Source organism: Gadus morhua, chromosome 11 (assembly GCF_902167405.1).
Source record: "Gadus morhua chromosome 11, gadMor3.0, whole genome shotgun sequence".
NCBI lineage: Eukaryota > Metazoa > Chordata > Actinopteri > Gadiformes > Gadidae > Gadus > Gadus morhua.
In genome coordinates, this window is record NC_044058.1 from 13,641,008 (window position 1) to 13,651,457 (window position 10,450).

The 10,450-nt window shown below is 43.6% G+C and overlaps 1 protein-coding gene across 1 annotated transcript; it reads left to right on the top strand.

Annotated features, from left to right (window-relative positions):
• Nucleotides 1-405: 405 nt before the first annotated feature.
• cep76 (centrosomal protein 76) lies at nt 406-9,445 on the top strand. Its single transcript, XM_030371150.1, has 13 exons — nt 406-711; nt 937-1,092; nt 1,312-1,408; nt 1,517-1,741; nt 1,867-2,052; nt 2,540-2,637; nt 3,006-3,134; nt 3,476-3,664; nt 6,350-6,516; nt 6,878-7,037; nt 7,336-7,509; nt 7,913-8,130; nt 9,181-9,445. Exons 1-13 carry the CDS (start codon nt 649-651, stop codon nt 9,317-9,319), a joined length of 2,001 nt encoding a protein of 666 aa, XP_030227010.1. The 5' UTR covers nt 406-648; the 3' UTR covers nt 9,320-9,445.
• The last annotated feature ends 1,005 nt before the right edge of the window (nt 9,446-10,450 follow it).

Sequence of the window (10,450 nt, forward strand, 5' to 3'; positions counted from 1 at the left end):
TGCCAGAACACCTGCTGGATCAAACCTGTTCTAATGGTTAAACTACTGTGTGGCTCCCTTGGTCCAGTCATATACACGTACACACACACACGCAAGCAAGCAAGCATTAACACAATTATAATTAAGTATCTTTTAATAAGTAGCCTATGTCTCATATATTGTTCGTCGTCATCAATCGGACGTAATATTCGTAATAATTAATATATAATAAACGAAACGGTGTCGCATGGACTACAGTGCAGTCGGGCGAAAACTACAAAGAGGGGACCTCTTTTGATTGGTCGCAGTTCGGTGACGACTTTCGGACCGTTTAGATATCCTGCGGACAAAAGGGTAGATTGTTTTGGGAATTTAAACGAAATTCAGATTATAAGCATATCATTCCGTTGAAAATTACATATTGTGGTATGACACTAAAATGAGCTGTCTGTTATATGGTTGATTTAAGAAGTTGAATAAATAACAACAGGCATTGGACAAGGGCACATTCCCGCTTGCTTTTCCGCCACTGTTTAAACGGAACTTCCCAGGACTTGGCCATGTAAAACTAAAGGAAAATACAGCCTGGATAGATTGTCCCCTATATGGTTTCTTAAGCTAGGCCGTATGTTACTGCTCATTTGTTATAGTTAGAGACTTTTAGTCACAATGTCTCTGCCTCCAGAGAAAGCTAGCGAACTGAAGAAAACCATTCACGATCATCTGATAAAGGTGAACAAGCAAATTAGACGTTATTTGTTTTTTTTGTATCATGTATTGTAAAGTCCGACTTCTACCCAGAGTCCCGATACTGTATTGCAAGAGCTAGTAGTCATCTCAAGACGCATTGTCGTGTAGTTTACTGTCTAAGTTGTCAATAAGTAGTCAAATGTATAAGTTGTGCTTAAAAAACAAATCAATAACCATGGTATAACATGCTTGGGGCATGTCGATCAGATGGATGTCCATGGGAAGATTCGAGAGGTGCTGTCCGAGACTCTGAAGGATGGTCTGGGCTATGGACCGCATACTTTCTCCGAGGGGGATTTCCTACAGGCTCTACAGCGCAGGGGGATCATAGATGATGTCATGAGAGACCTGCAGTTCAGCCAGGTGACCCAACAATAGGACCCTTTGTTTGTTATGTACTAGAGTACCTTACCCGAATACATGTAGGCTATTTGAGTTGAGGATTAAATAATTATCAAGTAAAATACGTGTTGTCAAATACGTTTAATGCATTCATTGAGAAAGTATTTTATAAAACAGAATTTCAACAAAGATGAAATGTTTGCCCACTTACTCTATACTAACTATTCTTTGATTCTGTAGAGTATACAGCAAGACACGGAGAGAAGCAGAGAGAAAGATTTCCCCAATAAGTCTGCTCCTCATGTTGCTGAAAAAAACCGGCTGCCGTTGAATAGAAGTGAGACAATTCACACCAACTCGACCACAGTAGGCATCTCTCGAGTTATTTCTCGACCTGAATAATAAGTTAATTTGTTCCTTTTCTTCTTCTTCACTCCCCTTTCAGTGGACATTGACGTGGCCCGTCGATACCTTCATCTCCAGGTACTTGGTGGCAAGGCCTTTCTGGATCACCTGCAGGAACCAGAACCACTGCCCGGCCAGGTGTGTTCCACCTTTAGGCTCTACCTGCACTTCCGTAATCAGAGGTTCCAGTCGAAGCCGGTTCCCTGTGCCTGCGAACCTGACCTGCAAGAGGGTTTCCTGTTGGAGGTCCACAGAGACGGAATCGGTGCGTTACTTCTGTTGGATTTCTGTTGGTTCTCATTGAGATGTAAATAATTATTGAGGTCCACAATGTGTGGCAATTTAGCCAATCCACAATGTGTTTTTCCGTTTTCATATTATATATTTTAGGGGAAGGTAGCAGAATGGCAGATTGCACCACTATGCTGTCCATTTGTGACCCAGTACATTTGGTTCTGATAAAGATGGACACCTCCAATGAAACCACTCTGGTCTCCTCCTACTTCCTGGATTGGAGGAGTGTACTCAGTGCTCCCAGTGGGAGGACCTGCTTCAGTGTGGAGCTACTGGGAGTGGGTGAGCGGGTGAACTGGAATGTATACTTAATAAGCTGAATGGTGCCAACATTTTTTTATTGTAATCATCGATCATGAGAAGGAAATCTATTCCTACACTGCAGCGGGGCCATTAGCTGCCATCCTGGCTGGGGTTTGCTTAAAGACTGTCCAGCTAGTAAGACTAACCGACCCCAGCAGATCAAATGGTATAGATTATTGCTAAATTCATTATAAATTCAATAAACCAATGATAATAGATTAACAATAAAATGTCAAGGCAAACATATTCACCCACATGTATATATGCATAAGAAATGGAAGGGAAATGCCAGAGCCCAGCAGGACTGGTGTGGTTTCTGAGCCTGGTTCCACACATGGCCTCCAGCTCATTGTCAAGTTTCTGTAGAAGAACAGGTTTAAGAGAAGCATATATCATCAGCAGGATTTTTGTTGCTCTTAGGGACAGGCCAACAACTTTGCATGTATGTCTGTGTATGTGAGAGCAGGAAGTGAGAGTAAAGTACCAGCCGGTGTTCTGACCATCAGTCTTGAGCTCTACCCTCCACTGGTGGAGACTCTCAATGTGGACATCATCACCACACAGGTCAGCAGGAGCCCCATCACCTGTCAATCTAAGTTGTTTGTTCTCCTAATCTTTCTCTATTCTCATACGTAATGAAACGTTTACATTTCTCATGCATCACTCAAGATAGGTCTCAGCTAAGCTATTGACCTACTTAAAACCTGGTGTAAATATTTTTTGGTTGTAATCAGTAGATGTTTTGTTTTTGTTTTTCACAACTTCCTTGGGACATATACATTTCGAGAGTTAAAAGTGAGGTGGAGTGTTGCTGTTTACGTTGTTTTACCCCTTATTTATAGCCCCTGTCATATGACTATCTGACTTGTAACAGCATATCTCCAGTCTGTACTGTACAACTGTCCCCCTGATGGTAACCGCCTCTTGTCCAGCAATCGCTGGAGCGCCAGAGGTCTGCGGAGAAGGAGAGGCTTTTCCTGGTCTATGCCAAGCAGTGGTGGAGGGAGTTTCTAGAGATCCGCCCTTCACACCAGTCCAAACTGGTCAAGATCTTCGCACAGGTGTGTGCGTGTGTTGTGAACTCTAGCAGTATTTGCATTTGCGTATTCCGAAACGCATCTCTGAGGCCCTTCCCTCTGATGCTGTTACTGGTCTGTTGGTTTAAGGTTGAGGCTTTTGGATTTAATTTCCTCTTTCTAGCATTTATTTTCTGCCACCAATGAGGGGAGGTGATTTCAAAGCTGCAATGCAGGTTTTCACTGTCCTTAAAGTCACCTCTCATCCCACTGTGTGTGTGTGTGTGTGTGTGTGTGTGTGTGTGTGTGTGTGTGTGTGTGTGTGTGTGTGTGTGTGTGTGTCTGTGTGTGTGTGTGTGTGTGTGTGTGTGTCTGTGTGTCTTTAGGACGAGAACGGTGTCAACCGGCCGGTGTGCTCCTATGTGCGCGTGTTGCGGGCGGGCCGGCTGCTGGAGAGCCCCCGCCAGGCGGCGCGCTTCGTCAGTCTTCTGGCAGACGAGAAGGCCCCCCTGGTGGGCGGGGGGGCGAAGCAGGAGCAGTGGTGCTCACTGCTGGCCTTCGTGTGTAGAGGCAAGGTAGGAGAGACCTGAACAAACACACCGTCCGACTGTTTATCTCTCTGCACCCCTTTGTTTTGCAAATAGCCCTTGTGTAGAAGGCGTTTAGGGAATTGTGGGCAAAGCTGAGTTAGTGTAAAAAAATGTGAAAATGCACACAAATATGGACATTGACATTATGACGTGAGAGAGACCCCCCAGCTAATGATAGATTAAGATACATTTAATAGTTTTTTGTGGAAGGAAACAAAGCACACCAGGCACTAACTGATTCCATTCAACAACAGCCCAGTCCTGATTATCAAAACCGGAATTCTCGACAATCTCTTGCAATCAAAACCGTGACTTTAGTGTAAACAAACATGGTTGACGATGGTCAGGAAGATCTAGCTTAGCTTTTGCAATGTTTTTTTCTGAAAACGGAGAGGGCCCGATCGTTAAAAAAAATAAAAACTTTTAACATACCCCACACACCACACGATAATCTGTAGAACCATCAAGAAAAATCAGGATTTTGCTGACCAGAGTCGGAAGGGGGAAATCGGGCACAATATCGGGTGAATCATCCTGTAGTGGGTACTCAGCATTACCTGGATATGAATGGCTGTTTGTGTGGGAGGGATCTAGTCCGGGAAAGGGAAAAGGTTTTCCACTGCATAGCCTGCCCCGCATTACTTTAACCTCAGTCGGGTTACTTTGAATCAAAGTGAGCAGATTATATATATATATATATCGGCCCACCGATATTATCGGCCCGATATTAGCATTAAAAATGTAATATCTGTCAATATCGGCATCGGATTTTTTTTGCCTTAAAACCGATTTTTTTTTTTTTTTTTTTTTTTTAAATTTATTTATATGTTTTCAAAATTGTGCAGTGCAGTTATAGCTCAAATAAATGTTTTCAAAATTGTGCAGTGCAGTGCACATTGTAATTGACTCATATTTGTGCATTTATTCAATTAAGGTTATTGAGTTTTAGTTAAAGAAACATACTGCTATGTTGCACATAGTTGTTCAGGTACAATGTTTTATCATTTGTGAAGTCAAGTTTGCCCTATTTGTTGTGGGCATTGTCAAGATTATCTCAGGGAGAGTGTAATCCAAACTGTTGTATGAGAACATTAAAAAAAAAAAAAAAAACATGGCACTTTTCCCTTAAATTAAGTTGAAGTATTTTTCTTATTTTGCACAGACAATGTTAACATTTGGAAAGCCTTGTTGCATTCAAGAATGCATCCAGTGGGGCATCACAATAACATTAAGCATGTTGTGTTAATTCCACAACAGGAGATATGTAATGTTACCTAAATTAGGTTTGAGGAAAAATAACCCAAATATCGACATCGGTATCGGCTGATATCGGAATCGAAAATTTAGAGTTGGACAATATCGCATATCGGATATCGGCAAAAAAGCCAATATCGGACATCCCTAATATATATATATATATATATATATATCTCTATCTCTATCTCTATCTATATCTCTATATATCTCTATCTCTATCTATATCTCTATATATCTATATATATCTATATACTTATTGCTTTCCCTGGCTACTATATATGGAAATATCGAATATAGTTGGACCACTGTATGAATTACATTCAGCAAAAGTCTTACCCCAATACAGTAATGCAGTTCCGTGTTGTGGGCCAGATTTAGACCAGATCTAGAACACCACAGAACTGTGCTGAGCTGCACTGCTGATGCATACAGAAACGCTGCGACCCAGCTGTGATCTCTGAGCTTCATTCCAGGGAAAATTAATTTAGCCATGTCACTCCCCCCCCCCCCCCCTCTCTCTCCATATTAGCCCTTTCTGGGAAGCATCTATCGTTCCTTCTTCCGTGTAATCCTGGCTGGCCAGCATCACACACACAGACGCGCACATGCGCGCGCACATTCAGTCTTTGTGCCTCCACTCCAATCTCTCTCTCACATGCACTCACTCACTCACACAAACAATACAACAACACACACACACACATTAAATTAAGGGTTTTATTATTACAAGCGGTTGCCAACCTATCCTCATCAGTCTGTCTCACGCATGTGATCAAGGCTTACAGGACAGGGAGGACTGCTTGTGTATGGGTGATGTTTATTTAGACATGTACACAAGGATGACACGGTGACTCAGGGTCAGTCACACTGAAGAAGTGGATCCTGAGAGATGGGATTTCTCCCTCTTAGCTGTGTGACTTATGCAAAAAAATATCCTTTGGTAATACATAGGTTTATTAAATTGCACTTGATTCTGAAAACAAGTGTATTTTTTGTTAAATCTATAATGTATGTACGGATGTGTATACATAATAATAATAATAATAATAATAATAATACATTTAATTCAGAGGCGCCTTTCAAGACACCCAAGGTCACCTTACAGAGCATATAGTCATCATACATTATTTAAAAAACAAGACATTGTGTAAAAATAAATAAACATAAGCAATAAGAAATAAATAAAACAAAAACAAGACAAAACAAAACAAAAAAACAATCAAAACAGAGATCAGTTAGACGTTGTGTGCGAGTTTGAACAGGTGAGTTTTGAGTTGTGACTTGAAGGTTGTAATGGTGTCTGATTGTTTTATGTGTTTTATAATGTATGTATACACACACAGTTGTACAACCTTGTCACCTCCAGTGCAGAAGGAAAGTCCCCTGGTGACGTATGTTGCGTGTTCCCTCCAGGGGGACTGTGAGGACCATGCCACCCTGCTGTGCAGCCTGCTGCTGGGCTTCGGTCTGGATGCGTACGTGTGTGTGGGCACCAGGGCCAAGGGAGGCCCCCACACCTGGGTCCTGACCCGCGGGACTGACGGAAGCATCACCTTCTGGGAGAGCCTCACCGCGCACAGGTGAGACACACACACACACACACACACACACACACACACACACACACACACACACACACACACACACACACACACACACACACACACACACACACACACACACACTGCCATGGCAGACAGTTGAGCTCTCTTTCATTGTTACGCTGTCAATTTTTTTTGATTTATTTTTACTTGATATAATCTGTGTTGAAATTGTTAATAATTATACTTGAAGAAAATTGTTTTTGTTTTGAGTTTTTGAGGAGTTTTTTCCTCTGCTCTGTCTCCATCTCTTTTCATCCTTCCATCTACTCCTGTGCGTGTGTGCTTGTGCGTGTGTGCAACGGAGGGTCTCAACCGACTTGTCTCCTTTGCGCGTCAGATACCTGCACCAGGCTATCGACCCAGACGCCCCGCCCCTGGCCCCCCAGCCCAAGCCCTCGTCCCCCTATCGCACGGTGGGCTGCGTCTTCAACCACCAGAGCTTCCTGGCAAACTGCCAGCCCACGGACGCCGTGCCGCTCTGCGTCTTTGACCTTCAGGTGTGATGACGATGTGTTCCCAACGCACCCAACGTCCTTGACCCCACCGAAGTCCATACAACTGCATGGATGTGGATAACTTTTAAATGGCTGTTCCGTTGATTCAGGCAGTGGGACACTTTAAGAAAATGTTTCTCATTTAAACCAAAAACGTTTTTCAAGTTATTCAGTTTGAAAAGACAAGTTATGACATGCTTGTGATATCAAAAGTATGAATAATACTCCCTCAATGCCTACGTGTGTGGCTGAGTGTTTAAATGTGATGTTGTGAGCTCACTCTATGGCTCCATGGTGACAGAACCCATCGCGGTGGAAGGCGATGAGCGAGGAGGCCCTGAGGTCGGTGTGTGCTCCGGGTTCCACCACCTCCCTGCCTCCCATCCCCCCCCTCTGCGCCTCCTCCCTGGAGCCCGCCGCCGCTAGCAACCAGCTGGAGCTGGAGATGCGCTTCCTGGTGGCGGAGCACCGCAAGGTGAAGTCCTGTTACCTGAACTTAATGTGGTGCATCTTTCAGGAGATGATGGACCTTCTTCCGCCACTGATCTATTGATTCACTGTTTAAGAAAATGGAACAGTTTAAAATAAGTGCTAGGCATAAGTGCTATGCAGGAAAATAACGGGGAGGGGAAATGGGCATCTACCTTAGCAATTATATTTATTGGTCAATTTAGATCCTTACCGTTGTGAGTGCCTGATTACTGAAACAAAGACTAGGACGAAAGAATATAGGGAACGAAAATGGGATGCAATAAATCAACTTCTTTATCGCCTTAGTTCGGGATGTAACGATAAGTAGGTTAGTCCCATTTAGCGGCACCTGATTGGTTTAAACCGAGTGTAATGTGACGTTGGGGGGGGTCACGTGATCCGCCCAGGACCTGGAGGTGGCCACGGTGTGGGACGACCACCTCTCCTACCTGCTGTCCTCGGCGCTGGCCGCCTACGAGACGGAGCGCTGCACCGGCGTCTCCTGCGGCAACGAGGAGTTCCAGGACGCGGTGAGGCGGGCGGTGCCCGACGGACACACCTTCAAGGGCTTCCCCATCCACTTCCTGCACCGCAACGCACGCCGCGCCTTCGCCACCTGCCTCAGGTGAGCGGGAGGGGCCACTCGGCTCTGGGGAAGCAGGAAATGGTTTCCTCACAGGCGCCATAGGGACGATGTGGCTGTGGTCAAGAGGGAGAGCAGTAAAGAGCGGGTACACAGCCTAAAGTCGGCACGACCCTGCTCTACTCCCTCCCTCCCTGAGTTCCTCTGCTTCTTTCGAACACATTGACAGGCTTTGTGATTGACAGGCAGCATCAATTCATGCTTGGGCAGGAACGAGCCGAGAGCAGTCTAAAATCTAAAGAGGCGGGCACAGTCAACTAGAAATATATATTCTCACAGAGCATTTCCCTCACCAATACATTTCTAATAAACTAAACTTGAGTCATAGCTCTCAAATCTTGCGTACAGAACCTTTTAATGTACTTGTCTGACAGGGTAATGGAAAGGACACGTAAATTGCTGACTTTGCTAAAACAACGTTGATGTTGTAACGTCAGTTTGCCGCCACAGTAGAGACGTTGTAGTGTGAATCAAGCTGACGGAGAAGTAATTTAAAACCGAAGCAGAAGTGTTGACAGAGTGATGCAACTGTTCCGAGAAAGGTCAGGTATTTGCTCATGATGTCACCATTCGCACATTCTTCTGAGCATCTTGCAACACTATTTTAACCTGTGTGGAATGCAGTTTTACTTCTTTATGGGCTTCTATTTTTTTGTTGGATTGGATGTAGTCTGCTTTTATCAACTTATATTTTGTCTATCGTACTCTTAAAGTAGACTAATGTAGCTCATTTTTTGTCCTTTCTAATTCCTTCTTCAGCATTGTACTTTTAGATTTATCTATTAAAATTTACAATGTCATGATTGTGCGTGTGTCATGTGTAAAAGAGCACCGCCTATTGGTGAACGCTGAGACTTCAGTAAGCTCATTTCACTCCAATATATATATATTTTTTATAGGTCTACATGTTCTTTGTTTGAAGTGTGCATTTTTTCGAATAACACATTTTACATTTTGAATAATATTATCCCTTGCATCATCACATTACGCTCAACGCTAAGGTTTCGTCCCGTTGTGTTTTCATTCACACAGGTCCCAGTTCTGTGAGGAGATAGTGAGTTGCCGTGGCGACCATGTGAGGCTTGCGGTGCGCGTGCGCGTGTATGCCTACCCTGAGAACGCCTGCGCGGTCTGGATCATGTTCGCTTGTAAATACCGCTCCGTACTCTAAGCAATGTGGACTGCGGAATTCCCTCCCTCTGATCTGCAGAAACACTGTCTGCATCTAAAGAGAATGTTTTTAGGTTATATTTATATATTTATATTTTTTTAAATAAATAGATCATTGCAAAACGGATGAACTGCAGTTTGACTCGTGCTTTCAGATATGCTATCCTAAAGATCACGCATCGTTGCAGTTTCCAAAATGAAAACCCCTTCTGTTTCTGTCATGCTTTCTGCTTTTCTTCCTTAATGATGTTGCTCTGGTCCACTCCACCGAATCTGGTGTACATTGGCCTTAAATGTTTTCAGTAATTGCACACTGCTTCTACTGGTTCATTTTACCGCTACTGTGTGGATTCATAGTTTAGTGCTTTATGACCTGAGATAACAGACAAAAAATCTGCTCCAACGATGTCGTTAGAAAAAAACTATTTATACCACCAGGTGTGAGTGTGATTAGCCGTTACAAGCTGTTTTGAAAATCTGCGTCTTCTGACATCACTAGTGGGCGTGTCCACCTAGATGTGTGCCGGATAGATCAGTCTACCAGCCGGCTTGTGACTGCTAATCACACTCCCACCTAGTGGTATAATATGTCCCCCTTAAATAAAGGGGCATCGGACGGCAAGTGCACAGGGGCTAAGCACTCATTGGCTGTGCCCTGAAAGGGCACAGCCAATTGCATCCAGGAGTTGATGGAACAAATGCAGATTTTGGGAAAGGGTGAGTCTTAAGTATTCATTAACCCAGAATTACAAATATAGATTTCTAATGTGGTAAATGCTGATGCTTCTTGAACATTGTTTAATTTTTGATCACTGATCTACTTTTCTGAACGAATCACCAGCTTCTCACTCGCAGCCAATCAGAATGTTTTTTCTTATTAGCTCTAAATTAAGTGAACACGTGACAGAACCCTATTAAGGCTCAACGTGGAGTGTTTGTGAGCTTGATTTGTATTTTTCGGGGTCTGACAAAACTCTTATGATTATGATGCAACGCTGTTGCATCTTTTTTTTTTTTTTTGCCTTAAACTGAAATCCGGGCAAACTTTGCCACCAACGTGGGGAGCTTCAACACCTCACTGAGAAACTGGTGGAAGTAGTTTGGATTGGCTTGGGATGCTGACCTCAGGTGA